Source organism: Protopterus annectens, chromosome 12.part0 (assembly GCF_019279795.1).
Source record: "Protopterus annectens isolate FY-2018-M chromosome 12.part0, PAN1.0, whole genome shotgun sequence".
Taxonomy (NCBI): domain Eukaryota; kingdom Metazoa; phylum Chordata; order Ceratodontiformes; family Protopteridae; genus Protopterus; species Protopterus annectens.
The window spans coordinates 200,905,608-200,925,006 of NC_056746.1; the positions used below are offsets into that span (position 1 = coordinate 200,905,608).

The 19,399-nt window shown below is 41.5% G+C and overlaps 1 protein-coding gene across 5 annotated transcripts in view; it reads left to right on the plus strand.

The window, feature by feature from the left end:
* LOC122816448 (alpha-1,6-mannosylglycoprotein 6-beta-N-acetylglucosaminyltransferase B-like) overlaps window positions 1-19,399 on the plus strand; it is a 950,232-nt gene that overhangs the window by 335,544 nt on the left and 595,289 nt on the right. For all 5 annotated transcript variants that reach the window (XM_044089252.1, XM_044089250.1, XM_044089253.1 and 2 more), the window contains one exon: window positions 6,717-6,905. In XM_044089252.1, the coding sequence (XP_043945187.1) occupies window positions 6,717-6,905 (189 nt within the window). The remainder of the gene's footprint in view (window positions 1-6,716; window positions 6,906-19,399) is intronic.

Sequence of the window (19,399 nt, forward strand, 5' to 3'; positions counted from 1 at the left end):
TGCATATCTGCTAGTATATGCAGAGTATGGTATTAATTTCAGGGACAAGTATGACGTCATGGTAGTGACACCCTCCCCCACCACAATAATCCACTGTGTTGGCTAGATCCACCTCATAAGCAGTATACATGTCCAGTGCTGTGTATGTAGGGGATACAGGAGGAGCCCATATGGATCTCTCAGGTTAAGGATGTCTATCATATGCCAAGGAGGGCATCTGCTCAGCCGCTACCTCTACCAGGTCGTCTGATATGGTGGATATGGATAAGCTCTCCTCCACTAGTATTGCAGACAATGCCACTGTGTCACTGGACCATGGCATTTGCATGTTACCATCATTATCAAGCACAGATGCCCTCTTAATTTCTGCCTTATGTTGTATTGCTGTGCTGGAGTCTCATCCCCACAAGTGGAACCTTTGAAAACATGAACACATGACACCATTGTCAGCTCACACACATATGCTTCTTTAGCAATATGTGGCAAGGATACAAGTAAACATGGAAGTAGTAGCATAGAATATGTTGGAAGACATACCTTGTCATGTAGGGTGCTACATTTGCAGATCAGAGGTGCCTGGAAGGATAGATATGCAGGCGGGCACTGGCCAGTCCTTCACTTGGATCATGCAGTGGCGTGTGCTGTAGTCAGCTGTAATGGGTGTAAATAATTTGGTGCTTCCCATATTTACACATGAATGGCATGCCCTCAGAGCCAGTCCACAAGAATTATAAGGGGTAAATTGCACTGGCTGCTAAGCTAAACCAAAAACTTCTCAACTTCTCTTAGGTGCTAAAGTGTTTGTGGTCCCCCCAGTGGTAGACCCTTTGCATGGCATATCATATCAGTAGCACTCTATTGCAGTAGAAGTTCTTTTTCCTAGCTGATGACATTTTCTAGAAAGTCTCTGTCTTGGGTGACCATGATAGTACCTGTATACCTGAGAACAAAACATACCAGTCAGTAAATGCATATTCTAGAATGTGACATTGAATTTATGTAGTTATTTATTTATCCATTGTTGACTGGATTAATCCTGTTAGGCTAATGGCATCTTTTCAGGGAAGACCCAAGGTGGTATTTTATACTACTATGAGAAGTTTGACCAGGGCATTGGGGAAGCTTCCCATAGTTTTTAAGATAGGTACTACTACCAAATCAAGCAGATGGGACCACAGTTTGATGTCTCATTACACGCATGAGTATAACCATGACCTCTCACCATATTTAGTTGGTTAAACAATGTATTTGCTGCTGTGCACAGTCTCACTCCATTATGTGTCTACATAAAGACCTGGAACTCCACACCCCTTGTGGCATGTAATCCCCACAGTATCTTATCTTTATGACTTACTCCCTCCCCTCCCATCCAAAGCCATAGAATACTGTCCTACACCAATGTGATGGGATCTCATTTACATCTACAGCATGTCTCATTCGCCTTGACAGCTATCGCAGGTTTATAGTTGTTGATGGGGCATATTATAAGGCAGGACTCCTTCCTTAACTCTGTAATGCACCTTGTGTACATAGCTTTTATTCAAATTACTCCATAACTTTATGGCATGTTTATAAGTAGTGTTATGAACAATAGAGGTGAAACTTTATATCACATTAACAGACAGCAATTAGAGTGGTTTTCATACTAATGAAAGTAGGTAGCAGCAGTGTCTGTGAATTGCTGTTTGTGTTTTTGTGCAATGGACTATCCATACATATCAGTACAAGACATGCTGCAGTTAGCTTGAAATGTGTGTCACTTATAATCATGCATGATCCACATGAAGAAACAAAGTGCTGAGGTACAGCATTATGTTGCTTGACATGTGTGTCACAAACCATTATCTGCGTATACATGTCTACCATATTACCCCTCAAATGGACCTAATGATTGACCATGGATGTCTCTACAAGTAGTAAATGCAGGGTTCCTACACTGTATGTCAGTGAGAACAGTATTTTCTTGTTCTTCCTGCACAAAGACTGTAAGGAATGCCTACTGGACCATTATGACAGCCCTTTGAAGAACGTGGGTACCTTGTGTAAATTCAGGCAGGGGCTGATTGCTTCTATTGGTATCACCTGTGCTTGGAAGCAGCAGTACCACCCTGACCTGCTCCAACTGGGGGGTAAGAAGAGTGAGACTGAGATGGGACTATAAGCATTTATTTATTTATTTTTTATAGTATCACTGTCTTAAACTACACACAGTACTATACAGATAAGCTTAACAGTATATGCTTTGCCTTGCATCTATACAGAAGCATTGTCTTAATGTTGCTTGGTTTTGCAGAAGGTGCAAACAGCATTCCAGCTGTATGTGTTCTGCATCAGTCTACTCTAAGAATAGTAGCTGTATTTGTATCATATGTGTGTGATAAATTATGTCATCCCTATGCAGGACCACCTGTGGAAGAGGAATAGGAGAAACCTCACTCACCTTGGTCTCTGCCGGTGTCTGCATCTGACCTTGGGTTAACCATTGCCACCTGGCCTGTCTTTCAGGAGGGGAATGATGATCTCTGTAATGGAGTTGACCTAGAGGTGTTACTGGTATCACATGTATCTGCCACTAAGGGGGGGTGAATTCTCCTCTCCTGAAGGTGACCAGTCAGTGCAACTACTGCTGTTAGCATAGAAGCTGGTCAGTGGCATGATACTCAGGCAACCACACTACAATTAGGGGAGACAAAATCCTGGATTTGTTCCTAAACCAATATGGTACAGCTTTGTTCTACATCAGTTATAATTTCATTCATGTTCAAATCAGATCATAAATCACTCACCATAATCTGAATCTGGCAGCATCTTCAAATACTTGGTATTTGGAGATTATGCAAAGGCTAATCTACTAAAACTGAGTGATGAGCTGGTTGAATTCAACATTCCCTCCAACCTGATTACCCCACTGCATATGTGGGATCTGTTAGCACCAAATTCTGTGCAGGTGATTAGCTGCATAGATGTATCTGTCCCCCTCTGAAATAAATACTGTGACAAATTTAAAAATAAATCCCTGTGGTAGAACGCAAGTATATACAGGCTCTACAATAAAAGATAAAAAAAGACCTCATTGCATACAGTAATAAATGTAAATCTCAAAATGTCAAACAAGCTCTTGCTAAACTTAACAAGAAAGTCTGCTCCCTGATGAAATCAACCAAAGCTAAATATGAGCTAAAATAGCCACCCAGACAAAAGACAGCCATAACGCCATCTTTATATTTAACTCTAACTTCACTTCCTTCTTTTTCCATACATTCCCAGATCAATTACCCACATCTAAGTCCTCCAAGCACCTGACAAAAAGCCAGTTTGGAGGCTGTTATTGAATAGCCTGTGTAGGGGATATGACAAGTCCTATTTCTTGGTGGCTAGTAGGCAGCCTTGTATGTTATCCAGCCCCATTGAAGCAATATTCTTGGCCTCAGAAAGTGCTTTAAGGACTTATTATTTGGAAATTTGAGGAGAGGGTGTAGATGCGGCACATGTTTTTGTATTCACAGATAGAGTCTGGCATGTATTGTATATATTTCACCATAATGGGCATTTCATAGACTTATGTGTACAGGAGGTACCTCACAACTCGACCTCGCTTTTGGCTGCCTGGGCGTTCTGCAGTTTACCTGCTGTTTCACAATTTGACCTGGAAAGGAGGCTGAAAACTTGTTGATTGTTTGCTGTTGTTTATGTAGTGCAGTTGTTTCTTTTAAGTGTTGTGAAAAAGTGAAGAAATGGGGGCCAAAGAAGAGCGGAATGAAGAGTGAGACTGGCAGGAAAAATAAGTGGCTGAGCATTGAAGAGAAGAAAGAAATTATAGGTGAAATTGAGAGAGGAGATAAAATAGGATGAATAGCAGAATGGTATGACATGCCTCGGTCTACTGTCTCAACATTTTGGAAAGACAGTGACAGCATCATGGGTGCTAAGGTGTCAAAAGGAGCAACAAAGGTTTTGAACAAACACAGAAAACCAATTCATGAAGATATGGAAAAGATGCTTCTTATTTGGATCCAGCAGAGACAGATTAAGTGTGGTACAATAACTCAGACCATGATCTGTGAGAAAGTTAAGCTCATCTTTGAAGACCTACAAAAAAAACCTCCAGGAAATAGCTCATAGCAAACAGAGGAATTTAAAGCAAGTAGGGGATGGTCCCACAGATAAAAAAAAAATACAGAAGTGGCATCCACAGTGTTCTGAGACAAGAAGAGGCAGCTAGTGCTGACAAAGTAGGTGCACAGAAATTTGTCAAGGAATTTGAAGAATTGATAGAGAGAGAAGGCTATTTGCCAGAACAGATTTTTAATTGTGATAAAATGGAGCTTTTCTGGAAGAGATTGGCAAGTAGGACTTACATAACCCAAGAAGAAGCTAGGATTCCAGGTCACAAGCCCATGAAAGACAGGCTCACACCTCTCCTAGCAGTAAACACCAGTGCAGATTTGAAGTTCAAACCTCTGCTGGCGTATCACTCAGAACATCCAAGATGCTTTGGGAAAAAGATTATAAAATCAAAATTATCTTTAATGTGGAAATCAAACAGCAAAGCTTGGGTAGACCAGTCAGTTTTCAATGAATGGATTTTCGAGGAGTTTGCTTCAAGTGTCAAGAAGTACCTGACAGAGCACAATTTGCCAATGAAAGGTCTTCTGCTTCTGGACAATGCTTTGGTCCACCCATGAGAGTTAGAGGGAATTCTTCAGATAAACTATGATTTCATCCAGGTTCAGTTTTTGCCTTCCAGCATAACTTCTCTCATTCAACCTATGGCTCAACAAGTTAATGTCTGCTTCAAGAAGCTCTACATAAAAGCACTCTTCTCAAGACTCTTTGACGTGACCTATTCTTCAGATAAAACACTGAAGGAATTCTGGAAGATTGAGTTCAACATTCTTCATGCCATATCATTCATCAAAAGTGCCGGGGATGGCGTGTTACAGAAAGCCCTTCATGCAGCCTCAAGGAAACTGGTTCCTTCCTTTTCCGAGGGCGAAATTGTGGATTAAGACAATGTTTCCACAGCAGAGCACCTGGACAGAGGGTAGGTTGATGAGGCAGATGTGGAGGAACTGCTACAAGATCATGATGGCAAACTCACAGTGGAGGAACTTACAGCACCTTGCAATGAGCAATTTAAAGAAAAAGAAAGGGAAATTTCTTCTGAAAATGAGGACAACAGGGGAAAAAAGACCTATGCCAACAGCCTGCATTAAAGAACTTTTATCCAACTGGGAGAAGGTGCAGGCTACAGTCTTGTAGCGGCACCCCAACACAGGTGACATCAACAGGATGATGGACTTGTTTATCAACACAGTCATGCATCACTTCAAGACCGTCCTGAAAAAGAGGGAGTGACAAAAAGTGGGAGTGACAAGTCACCGAGGGAACAGTCAGTACAGGGTAAAGACTCCTCTTCCAGCAACTAAAGGCTAAGTCAATTCTACAAATAGTGTAAATATGGTGACTCATGTTCAGTTTTTGGCATGGACACTGGCAGGGCTGGGCAGAGAGAATGGGCGCAAGTGTATGGTGTTGACTCACCTGAATGAATGAGACATGTAGGAGAGCCACTATCAAAGTCCTGGAGAAGGACTAAAAAAAAAACAGACACACCTGTATACACTGTATTGTGTGCTATTATTTTTTTTGGGAGGTGCAGATAAGAAACTGTTGTGAGATGTTTTAAGTTATAATGTTATTGTTTCTTTTGGGGATGTGGATAAGAAACTGTTGTAAAATGTTTTAGTTTATAATTTATATCATATTAAAGTGAACTATATAAAACATTAATCATAATCAGAGACAACAGATATTCATTTCATAACTGCTATCCCACAATTATGTAATGAACATGCATTTTAGCTGGACAGGAAACATGTTAACCTGCATTCCTAGATGGATTTAACATCAAATAAATTTGTATGTGACATGTGAGCCATAGTTTTAGGAATGTACAGTAGTCCTCCATCCCTCCTCCACATCTTCTCCTCCATCTAAGAGATGTTCTACACTTCAAATCATGGTGAGCGACATTTTTAAAATTTTTTTAGTATAGTTTTTAATTTTGTCTGGGGTGGGAATGAATTAAACCATTCTCCATACATTTGTATGGGAAATGGGTCTCACAATTCAACTGTTTTGCAATTCAACCGCCATTCCAGAATGGATTATGGTTGAATTGTGAGGTGGTACCACCTGTGCTGTGTAAAATTATTTGCTTTATTGTTACATGTCTGTCTGTGCAAAGAGGTTGCTTTTAGAAGAGAATTCTTAGCTTCAGCAATTTATTGCAAGACCACACAGTTAAAACTAACTGACCAGAAAAACATGCATTTCCAGAACTGTTAGATTTTCATTGTTATAGCTTTTCACAAAGTTTAGTAACCTTGGGGATACATGTAATAAGTATATGGTTGGAGGTACAGCCATCTGCATGGTTGGGATGATGGACTTTGTCACTACATAACAGTGGGTAAAGAGTTTCACTGAAACACCATTTGGTCATGTAGTCTTGAATGACTTGTTCAAATGACTCAGAAGTTGCCACTGAAATGACTGATATCCCTTTTTGTGTCTTGCAGAAGCTAGATGTCTAAATTCTGCTCAGTAGATGTATTGTACAAAATGCACACTGTGAGCACTGTAGAATGGGATAGAGAACAAATGTTTTATCTGTTGCCTTTTATTCACAGAAAAATATTTCTGTATTTCAGGCTAGTCTGACAACAGACCTGAGCAGTCTCTTAGAGCTCATTGGAACCAAAAACAACAAAGATCAGTACAACCAGATGTCAGCTGAATCCTTTATGTCAGCCAGAATTCAAAGACTTTCTGCAAGGTGGACCAAAGCAGTGAAGAGACTGCAGCAGAAGAATGCTGGTAGCCCAACTCATGAACGCAAGGTGGGCCAATTCAAAACAGAGATGGTTCAGCAATGCATGGTCTATATTTTTGTATTATTATTTTTTTTCTGAGTATATCTTAGCAGTGAGCCATATTTTAGATTATTTTCCTGTTACCAAATCCTAAACCAGTAATTGTACAATGCTGTGTATTTCATGTATAAATTGACAACACGTTGTAAGTTACATGGTTTTAGTCTATCAGTGCATAGTCATCTGCATATCTAAAATGGAGTGCTGTTTTTTTCCAAGAATATTAGACTGTAACATGCTTCTTCACAAGCAGAAAAGTATGACATTATATAACTGTGATGCTGATTCATTTTAATGTATTTTGTTAACTGAATTACTAGCACTGACCTGAAGGCTCATTTACAGGATAAAAGCTCCATGATGAACCCAAGGACAATTTATATTATCAGAATTGTTCATAGGTTCATAGGGCATTTATAAGCCTAGCCAGAGTGTGTGTGGCTTTCACCACCCCTTAGGATGAGAATACTATACCCATTAGTTTGCTGTGCCTCTATCCAGCAGTGACACAGAGATGATTCCCGGGGTAAACCTACGATCTCCCATCCACTCGTCAAGATTTCTCTTGAACAGAGTCAGTGAGGGGCTCTGCCTCACATGGACTGGGATTCTGTTCCATAGTGTAGGGAGTCTCTGGGTGATGAATCTGTCCCTCCAGCACGTCCTATTTATATCCGTGTTGAGGTTTAAGTCTCTTGCTCTCGTGGCTCTGGTGGATTTGGATTTTGAGGTGGCGCATGTCCATTAATTCGGGTTGGACATGGCCTTGTATGTCAGGCACAGATCACCTCTGAGCAGACGGTATGCGACTGAATAGAGCTGGAGTTTCTTCAGTCGGGCATCGTATGACATATGTTTGAGCCCCTTTATCCTTTTGGTGATGAACTTTTGGGGTCTTTCCAACTGCTGCAGGTGTCGGGTAAGGTACATTCCGAATGGGCGTTGTACTCAATCATTGGTCTGATAAGTGAAGAGTACAGGGGTACAATGACCTCTCCTGATCTGGATGTGAATCCCTTCATGATCAGGTGGGCAATGTAGAAGGTCTTCCTAACCACTTTGGCAATGTGAGTGTCAAAAGAGAGGTTACTGTCAACTTGGGTCCCCAGGTCCCTGATAACTTCTTCTGTGTTTAATGGATTACCACCTATGTGGTAATTAGGGGTTACCTTGTTTTTCCCAAAGGGTATGACTATACATTTTTGGCATTTAGCTTAAGGCCATGGCTCTGGCACCAGTTATCCATTTCTATGAGACCTCTCTGGAGGATGTCTGTGTCTGATGGAGTGTCAATTATGGTGCCCAGTTTGCAGTCATCTGCAAATTTTGTCAGCCATAATCCCCCTATGTTTTCCTGCACTTCAGAAAAATAAATGCCGAACAAGAGGGGGCCCAGGACTGAGCCCTGTGGGACACCACTCGTGACCGGCTTAGAGTCTGACATGGCACCAGCAACTCTAACCCTGTGTGTTCTGTCCTTGAGCCAGTTTGCAACCCATCTTGTGACATATGGGTTTACATCTAAGCTGGTGAGCTTTTCTATGATGCCCGAGTGGGGTATTGTGTCGAACGCTTTTGCTAGGTCAAGGTAGGCTGTGTGAACTGCCTTACCCTCATCAATGGCCTTAGTGACTGTTTCGAAAAAGTCGACCAAGTTCAAGAGGCAGGATCTGCCCTTGACAAAGCCAAATTGGGTAGGATCCAGTATCTGTAGGTCCCCAATGTCTTTATTTATGCGTTCCATTATGATCCTCTCCATAGCTTTGCAGACAAGGCTCATCAAGCTTATGGGGCGGTAATTTCCAGGGTCCGTAGAAGCACCGCCTTTGTGGAGTGGGACCACAGTTGCTGTACGCCATTCTTTGGGTATGTATCCTGTAGTAAGGCTAAGATTAAACAGCAGCCTTATGTGTGGGTTTAGTTCCTCATTGAGTTCGTGTAGCACACAGCCGGGGACACCGTCCGGTCCCATTGATGCTGTGTTTTTTGCTTTAGAGAGAGCAGCTCTCACCTGGACATTTGAGATGTTTGGGAGGCTAGACTCTGGTGGGATAGATATTTCTCCTTTTGGGGGGGGAGGGAGAAATTTGCACTGAACCTGTCTGCCAGTATGTTGGCAATGTCTGTGTGTTCAGTGATTTTTTTATCATTTTGGACTAATTCTGAGCATATCTGGGAGTTTCCACCCAGGTTTCTAACATAGCTAAAGAAGGCCTTATGATTGTCTTTTGTGTCATTAGCGATTTTTCTCTCAAAGTTGGCCTTGGATGATTTTATGAGTGATCATAGTTTTTTGCTAGTATTGATCAGAGATGCCTTCCCTTTTAGGGATTTTGCTCTGTCATGTAGTAGCTTTCTCCTCTTGTTGTAGAGTTTGTTTATGGCTGGAGTCCACCAGACCGGGCGCCTGCCTTTGGTGGAAAGGGTCTTGATTTTATTAGGGATTGCTTGATCCATACATTCCTGGAGGTGCTCGTAGAAGGCATTTGTAAGGGTTTCAGCAGCGTGGGTTGTGGTTTCCACTGGCTCGGGGGCCTTGAAGGATACCACTCCAGTCTTAAGAAGTGTGAAGTTTGCTTTTGAGAAGTTCTTCACTGTGGTCTTTTTTGCTGGGGGTGGGGGCGGGATGTGGATCTCCAATGAGATTAATTTATGGTCTGATCTCACCAATGAGGGATATACTTGTGTGGAGCATTTTGACCCCATGTTTGTGATGATCAGGTCTAGTATATTTTCTCCTCTTGTGGGAATGGTGACTAGTTGTTCCATAGCATTTGAGTTTATGAACTCCAGGAACCTTTGGGCTAGGGTGTTGGGGCTTGAGTAATGTTCCCAGTCTATGTTTGGGTAGTTGAAGTCACCCAATATGATGGTGTTAGGAGAGACAATCATACTCTCCAGTGTCTTCAGGAAGGCTGTGTGGGTTTCCTGAGTTTGAGAAGGTGGTCTGTAGCATGCTACAAACTGTAGGGCAGTTTTACCTATGGTTAATTGCACCTGGATGGTCTCCGATACTTCGTGCTCTTATGGTGACTTCTTAGTCACCATAAGAGCATGTCTTTTAGAATAGGGGAGAGGAGGAAATTGGAGAATGCCTCAAAATGCATGCAAGCACATGGGTTATGTAAAAAAAACATCTAGACAGCATCTAGAATTCATGACCGAATCATGATCACTGGAGTTGAGAAGCAGCAAAATTTGGTATTATGTTTGGTAGTGGTGGTGCTTCAGACAGATCTGACATATTTTTCCAAAAAATCACATTATTTGATGTAAAAGTCAAACTACTGTTTATTAATATTAAGTTATTTATTTACAGTTATATCTGTGAAAGCAGTTTACCTCCAGATGACACTATTGTACTGAACAGAAAGACTGAAAGAGAGAGGAGTTACCAATTTATAGTGACTGCCTAATGTGAAAGTCAATAAAGAACAAATTACAGAAGCCTTATGGACTTTCCGTCCTTTCTTCATTCCTTCCTTTGCCAACAAATGAGGCGTATTTAAATTTGGATATGCAGACATAAATAAATATTTTGATTTATTGACTTATATGACTGTATAGTACTTCACACACACACACACACACACACACACACACACACACACACACACACACACATTCTCATTTTTAACAACTCTACCATTCTAATCTTTTTTATTATCTTAATCTTTTTTAGTATCTTTCTGTTACATTTTTACCTTTTAGATATGCCAGACATTTGGTTATTGCTCTTGATATCTGTATCCCCTTGCTGTTATTCTGTAGAATTTGATGGAAATGACTACTTAAGTCTGTTTAACCAAATTGCTAGTTTTGCTTTCAAAGTTTGTTTCTGATTTGGCTCAAGCTAGTACCTTCTGTTTCAGCTGGGCACAGTCCATTTTGCACTTCTGTTTTAAATCTTTTGCTTATGATTGGACCGTGACTGTCGCTGGCTGCAGCATGCCCTCCTGCCATCTCCCCCTCAACTGCTGTCTCATTGCCAGCTCATGGTAATTCCTTACACTAATGGATAACCTTTCTATACACTTGCACAGGCCAAGCATCTGTCTGTACACACAAATTGTTTCAGCAGTCTATGGACCTTGTCCTTCACCCCTTGATATCAAGCCTGGTTTCCCACATGCTTTTCAATATATATATATATATATATATATATATATATATATATATTAACATGAATTTCTGGGTTCCATAAAGGTACATGTGTTTTCCATTTTTCTTCTCAAAAATGCCTCTCCCTCCCCCTTTTTTGCTTACATGTCATAGTGCTAGAACTCTACACTGCTAAAGTACAGTACTTTTCAACCTTTATATTTCCCTGCTAAAATACTTTTCAACCCTTATATTTCGCTCTTTCCCTTCTATACCCCCAGGCTGTTTAAAATGGTCATTCATTTCATTCATATCTGCATCTCCATGTGGGTATTTGTATTACACTAATGTAAGTGGCAACAGCTACCAAGTCTCCTTTACCAAGTCACATTTTGTTTCTTTTCACAATTTGCTTCCTGTGGAAGTAAAGACTGCCCTTTTAGTTTCAGCCAAGTATGGTCCCATATCCTCTTTGGGTTTAAGATCAGTTTATATCCTTCATCCCACCACATTCACTGTAGCAGCATGCCCCTGGCCATCTCCACTTCCATTATAGTCATCGTCTTTAGTGTATGACAATCCCTACATCATCAAATCACCCTTCTAGAGAAAATCTGCAGCCATTCAGGTCGTTCCACAGCAAAATCAACATGCTGTGAGCTCATCCTCTACCACTAAAGGACAGACTTTCTACATTGGTTAAACCCTTCAGAAATCCTCTAATAGTCCACCTATTCAGGGAGTTCATAGGTAAGTACTAGGCTATTGGCCCGAAGGCCTGCGTAACCCTAGCCAAAAAGGTACCCTGGCTTTCTCCACCCAAGAAAATTATTTTCCTGTGCCCATGTTGAGCAGAGCCACAGAAGTAATCCCCAGGGTGAATGTCCTATTTCCCATCCAATCATCAAGATTTTTCTTGAAGAGTGCTAATGAGGAGCTTTGTTTGATATAGATAGGTAGTTTGTTCCACAGTATGGGAAGTCTCTGGGACAGGAATCTATCCCTGCAGCATGTTCTGTTTATTGTGGTGACAAGGTTTAGGTCCCTAGAGCATGAAGTTTGGAGGGATTGGGATTTCTTTAAGTGGAGTGTAGCCAACAACTCTGGGTTTCACATAGCTTTGTATGTTAGGCAGTGATTGCCTCTGAGTAGGTGATATGCAATGGAGTAAAGCTGGAGTTTTTTGAGATGGTCTGCATAGGGCATCTGTTTGAGGCCGGTAATCTTCTTTGTGAGATATTTCTGCGGCCTTTCCAGTTGTTGTAGATGTCTTGTGAAGTACATACCAAAAGGGGCATTATACTCTATAACGGGTCTAATGAGTGACTAGTAGAGGGGAACAATGACCTCTTTTTTCCTGGATGAGAAACCTTTTGTGAAGAGGTTTGCCTCATAGAAGGATTTACTGACTACTGTGGCAATATGATTATCAAAGGAGAGACTACTGTCCACCTGTGTCCCAAGGTCTCTTATCATACTTTCAGTGTTAAGTAGACTACCGCCTATGTGGCAGTTCATGGGTGCAGAGGTTTTACCAAAGGGGATGACAATGCACTTTCTGGCATTGAGCTTAAGGCCATGGCTTTGACACCAGGCATCTGTCTCAGTGAGGCCCTTTTGTAGGATGTCCACATCATTAGAAGTTTTGATTATGGCTCCTAGTTTGCAGTCATCTGCGAACTTCATTAGCCAAAGACCTTCTGTGTTAGCCTGTACTTCAGAGAAATAGATACCAAACATAAGAGGACCCAGGACTGAACTCTGTGGTACTCCACTTGTCACTGGTCTGAAGTCGGATTTGGAGTCTGCTACTTTCACAGTGTGGGTTCTGTCAGTGAGCCAGTTGGCAACCCATCTCGTGACATAGGGATTTATACCTAGTATAGTGAGTTTATCTATAATTTCAAAGACCTTCTGTGTTGGGATTTCTTTAAGTGGAGCGTAGCCAACAACTCTGGGTTTCACATAGCTTTGTATGTTAGGGAGTGATTGCCTCTGAGTAGGCGATATGTGTTGGGATTTCTTTAAGTGGAGCGTAGCCAACAACTCTGGGTTTCACATAGCTTTGTATGTTAGGCAGTGATCGCCTCTGAGTAGGCGATATGCAACGGAGTAAAGCTGGAGTTTTTTGAGATGGTCTGCATAGGGCATCTGTTTGAGGTCGGTAATCTTCTTTGTGAGGTATTTCTGCGGCCTTTCCAGTTGTTGTAGATGTCTTGTGAAGTACATACCAAAAGGGGCATTGTACTCTATAATGGGTCTAATGAGTGACGAGTAGAGGGGAACAATGACCTCTTTTTTCCTGGATGAGAAACCTTTTGTGAAGAGGTTTGCCTCATAGAAGGATTTACTGACTACTGTGGCAATATGATTATCAAAGGAGAGACTACTGTCCACCTGTGTCCCAAGATCTCTTATCATACTTTCAGTGTTAAGTAGTCTACCTCCTATGTGGTAGTTCATGGGTGCAGAGGTTTTACCAAAGGGGATGACAATGCACTTTCTGGCATTGAGCTTAAGGCCATGGCTTTGACACCAGGCATCTGTCTCAGTGAGGCCCTTTTGTAGGATGTCCACATCATTGGGAGTTTCGATTATGGCTCCTAGTTTGCAGTCATCTGCGAACTTCATTAGCCAAAGACCTTCTGTGTTAGCCTGTACTTCAGAGAAATAGATACCAAACAGGAGAGGACCCAGGACTGAACTCTGTGGTACTCCACTTGTCACTGGTCTGAAGTCGGATTTGGAGTCTGCTACTTTCACAGTGTGGGTTCTGTCAGTGAGCCAGTTGGCAACCCATCTCGTGACATAGGGATTTATACCTAGTATAGTGAGTTTATCTATAATTTCAAAGACCTTCTGTGTTGGGATTTCTTTAAGTGGAGCGTAGCCAACAACTCTGGGTTTCACATAGCTTTGTATGTTAGGCAGTGATCGCCTCTGAGTAGGCGATATGTGTTGGGATTTCTTTAAGTGGAGCGTAGCCAACAACTCTGGGTTTCACATAGCTTTGTATGTTAGGCAGTGATCGCCTCTGAGTAGGCGATATGCAACGGAGTAAAGCTGGAGTTTTTTGAGATGGTCTGCATAGGGCATCTGTTTGAGGCCAGTAATCTTCTTTGTGAGGTATTTCTGCGGCCTTTCCAGTTGTTGTAGATGTCTTGTGAAGTACATACGAAAAGGGGCACTGTACTCTATAATGGGTATAATGAGTGACGAGTAGAGGGGAACAATGACCTCTTTTTTCCTGGATGAGAAACCTTTTGTGAAGAGGTTTGCCTCATAGAAGGATTTACTGACTACTGTGGCAATATGATTATCAAAGGAGAGACTACTGTCCACCTGTGCCCCAAGGTCTCTTATCATACTTTCAGTGTTAAGTAGACTACCACCTATGTGGTAGTTCATGGGTGCAGAGGTTTTACCAAAGGGGATGACAATGCACTTTCTGGCATTGAGCTTAAGGCCATGGCTTTGACACCAGGCATCTGTCTCAGTGCGGCCCTTTTGTAGGATGTCCACATCATTGGGAGTTTCGATTATGGCTCCTAGTTTGCAGTCATCTGCGAACTTCATTAGCCAAAGACCTTCTGTATTAGCCTGTACTTCAGAGAAATAGATACCAAACAGGAGAGGACCCAGGACTGAACTCTGTGGTACTCCACTTGTCACTGGTCTGAAGTCGGATTTGGAGTCTGCTAATTTCACAGTGTGGGTTCTGTCAGTGAGCCAGTTGGCAACCCATCTCGTGACATAGGGATTTATACCTAGTATAGTGAGTTTATCTATAATTTCAAAGACCTTCTGTGTTGGGATTTCTTTAAGTGGAGCGTAGCCAACAACTCTGGGTTTCACATAGCTTTGTATGTTAGGCAGTGATCGCCTCTGAGTAGGCGATATGTGTTGGGATTTCTTTAAGTGGAGCGTAGCCAACAACTCTGGGTTTCACATAGCTTTGTATGTTAGGCAGTGATCGCCTCTGAGTAGGCAATATGCAACGGAGTAAAGCTGGAGTTTTTTGAGATGGTCTGCATAGGGCATCTGTTTGAGGCCAGTAATCTTCTTTGTGAGGTATTTCTGCGGCCTTTCCAGTTGTTGTAGATGTCTTGTGAAGTACATACCAAAAGGGGCACTGTACTCTATAATGGGTCTAATGAGTGACAAGTAGAGGGGACCAATGACCTCTATTTTCCTGGATGAGAAACCTTTTGTGAAGAGGTTTGCCTCATAGAAGGATTTACTGACTACTGTGGCAATATGATTATCAAAGGAGAGACTACTGTCCACCTGTGTCCCAAGGTCTCTTATCATACTTTCAGTGTTAAGTAGACTACCACCTATGTGGTAGTTCATGGGTGCAGAGGTTTTACCAAAGGGGATGACAATGCACTTTCTGGCATTGAGCTTAAGGCCATGGCTTTGACACCAGGCATCTGTCTCAGTGAGGCCCTTTTGTAGGATGTCCACATCATTGGGAGTTTCGATTATGGCTCCTAGTTTGCAGTCATCTGCGAACTTCATTAGCCAAAGACCTTCTGTGTTAGCCTGTACTTTAGAGAAATAGATACCAAACAGGAGAGGACCCAGGACTGAACTCTGTGGTACACCACTTGTCACTGGTCTGAAGTCGGATTTGGAGTCTGCTACTTTCACAGTGTGGGTTCTGTCAGTGAGCCAGTTGGCAACCCATCTTGTGACATAGGGATTTATACCTAGTATAGTGAGTTTATCTATAATTCCAGAGAAAAGGGGATGGTGTTGAAAGCCTTAGCGAGCTCTAGATAGGCTGTGTGAACCACTTTACCCTTGTCTATGGCTTTGGTGACTGCTTCAAAGAAGTCTATCAGGTTTAGGAGACATGATCTGCCTTTTACAAACTCGAACTTGGTGGGGTCCAGAGTTTGGAGATTACCAATGTCATTGTTTATAAGTTTCATGATGATATGTTCCATGGCCTGCACACCAGGCTCATCAGGCTAATGGGGCGGTAGTTCCCGGGGTCTGTGGTGGCTCCCCCTTTGTGGAGTGGGATAACCGTTGCTGTGCGCCAGTCAGTGGGCAGAATGCCTGAGGTGAGGCTATGATTGAACATGGTACTTATGTGGGATGCCAGTTCATTTGTGTAGTTCGTGTAGAACGCAGCCTGGGATGTTATCAGGTTCGATGGATGCTGTGTTCTTGGCTTTGGAGAGTGTGGTTTTTACGTGTGCACCCATGATTACAGGAACTTTGCATTCTTCTGGTATAGAGATGGGCCCTTTAGGGGTAAGAGGGGGGTAAAGTTAGCACTGAACCTGTCTGCCAGGATGTTGGCAATATCAGTTGGTTCTGTATATTTAGTGCCAGTGCTGTAACTCAGAGCAGATATGAGTGTTGCCATTGAGATTCTTGACATAGCTATAGAATGCTTTGTGGTTGTCTTTAGAATCAGTGGTGATTTTGTTTTCATAACTAGCTTTGGAGGATTTTATGAGGGATCTCAACTTCTTACTGAGGCTGACCAGGGAGTTCCTACAATAATTGGAATTTACTCGTTTTTGCAACAGCTTCTTTCTTCTGTTGTAGAGTTTGTTTATGGCAGGGGACCACCAGATTGGCTTCCTTTGTTTGAAGGATAGCATCTTGGTTCTGTTAGGGATAGCATGATCCATGCACCTGTGTAAGTGCTTATAAAGTGCATTTGTGTAGGATTCAACAGTCGTACCTCTGTTGTTCATCTGCATGGGTGTCATGAAGTTTGCCACTTCTGTCTTGAGAAGACTGAAGTTGGCTTTGGAGAAATTTTTTACCATGGTTTCCCTAATGGGCGTGGGGGCGGGATGTGGATGTCTAGGGTGATTAGGTTGTGGTCAGATATGACCAACGAGGAATTGACCTCTGGTGTGGAACACCAGTCGTCCATGTTGGTAATGAGCAGGTCTAGGATATTGCTGCCCTGGTGGGAGTGTGGATAAGATGATCCAAGGCATTGGAATTTATAAATTCCAGAAAACGTTGAGCAAAAGAGTTGGTACATGAGTAGTTTTCCCAGTTAATGGTGGGGTAGTTGAAATCGCCCATTATTAGGCTTTTTGGGTTGTGCCATAATATTTTCCAGTGTATCAAGAAATGAGGAGTGGGAATCCTGAGGCATGGTGGGGGATCTGTAGCAAGCTACAATTTGGATTGCGGTCTTGCCCAGAGTTAGTTGCACTTAGATAATCTCAGATGCATTATGCTGAGCAACTAGCGTGGAGGTGTGGATATCCTTAATGAATATGGACACGCCTCCGCCTTTAGTGTTTTGGTCCAGGTTAGGTGGCCGAAAGGTGTGGTATGAATTATAGCCTGATAATGCAGTGGTGCTCTCTGGAGCCTTGAACCAGGTCTCTATCAATGCACAGATGTCAATGTTCTCCATTTTAAGGAGTGCCTCGAGTGAGTGCATTTTGAGGTTTGGACGTCTAGCACTGAGTAGCATTACTCTCAGATTTTGTTTGCTTCTACCTGTTGCGGTGGTGAATTTGTCATTTGAACCTTGCCTAAAAAAGGCACTATAGGGGTGGAAAGAGCCTTAGCCAGTGTCTGGAATCCCAAGGGCGACAGGTGCAGGCCATCTCTGGCAAAGCATCATGGTCTGTCGATCATGTCATCCCAGGCAGACAGATACTGGATTCCCTTAGAATCACACCAGAAGCTTATCCAATTGTTGAAGTAAATAATTTTGTCCTTGTACTGTGGTATCATTCTGGTGAGTGATACTAGTAAATGGCTCTGCCAGACACCTCTTGGAGTGATTAAATCACTTCCACATATTTGTTCAATTGGTAATTTTCCATATAGATTGGTTCCATCCTCCATCAAACCCTACTGGATGTAAGGTTGTAAGTTTGGCATTGTGGTTAGTCTTTGCCTTACAGGTACAAATCACAGGGTTTGATTCTCACCTTGGGTTATTGGCTAGGCTTAAAATGACCCTTCAAGGCAGTTAGCCTAGTATTCACTTAGGACTCTATAATAATAATAATCCATGAAACACAACTTAACTCCTTTCCTGGCTTTCTATAGGCTGGCCTAAACAGGATAGCATGTATTCCTCACCACATTTCTAGAGTGGCCCTATCTTCTTTTTACTATCCTTTCTGGTTATGGGACTGATAATGAACACATTCCCATGGTAACATATGCCTCCCCTCTTGTTTTTTTGTGTAATCATGATCATCAGTCTAGCAACTAAAGATCTTATTTCTAAGTTCTCAATTAACAATTAGCTCTTTATCTCAATCCTCACCAGGCCTCAACACTCACATGTTGCCCAGTTCACTTTAGACCACTTATAACCAATGCTGGTACATTATAACTGCTGAAAAATTTAGGACTGGTAGCTACAACATTAGATTAGTGGATAATACTAATTGTGACACCATTGGTATTGTGTATTCGCATATTGCATTTCATTTACATGTTTTTATATTGAAGCAGCTTGAGCATGTTTATGATATAACCTTACATCATAAGGTTGGCATAATGGTTAAGTTAGACAGCAAAACAGTATAAAACTGCACCACAAAGGATAAATGTGGAACTGCCCAATGTAGCACAAGCACAAACACAAGTAAGAAAAAAATCACAGAGCAGTCCACGTACAAGGCAAACGACTAAAGAATACACGCATATAAAAAATCAACACTATTTATTCAGGTTGGTAAGCGCTTTCACTAATAGCTTCATCAGACCATATAAAAAACGAACTGGTCACCAATCATTTAAATGCATTATAGTAACCAATCAAAACTCAATAACTAAATTCATTATGTTAAAGTAAAATCACACTCATTAAACACACACTTACATCCATCCAACTGTCATTCAATTTTTTTTTAAAATGCATCAAAATAGCTATCGTATGCAAAAACAACCTGTGCATAAAAATGTATGAGGTAATAAATATAGCAAATTTCAACAAACAAATTTCTCAAAGTTCATAAGGAAAAGAAACTGTCCATATAAACATGTAAAGGCATGTGACTAAGAAAGGTAGTCGTATAAATGAATATACACACAATAATCATTGTATACAGTTAATATAAACCTATGTATAATCATAAATCTCAGGTATTAATTCCTACTGTTATATTAGACAGAGGATTTCCGTTATTTCAACCTAGATTTAATCAATGCCCTCCCAAAAACACATCTTTCAACGTACATGTAAATGAGAAACTACATATATGAATACATAAGTCTAAAGGACTATTATAAATAAATAACTATATGTAAAAATATAGAAATATATGCTATAATCATTATGCATAGTATATAGTTAATATGAATGCATATAAACATACGTCCCAACAAGCCTGTTAATCTGTTTAACAGGA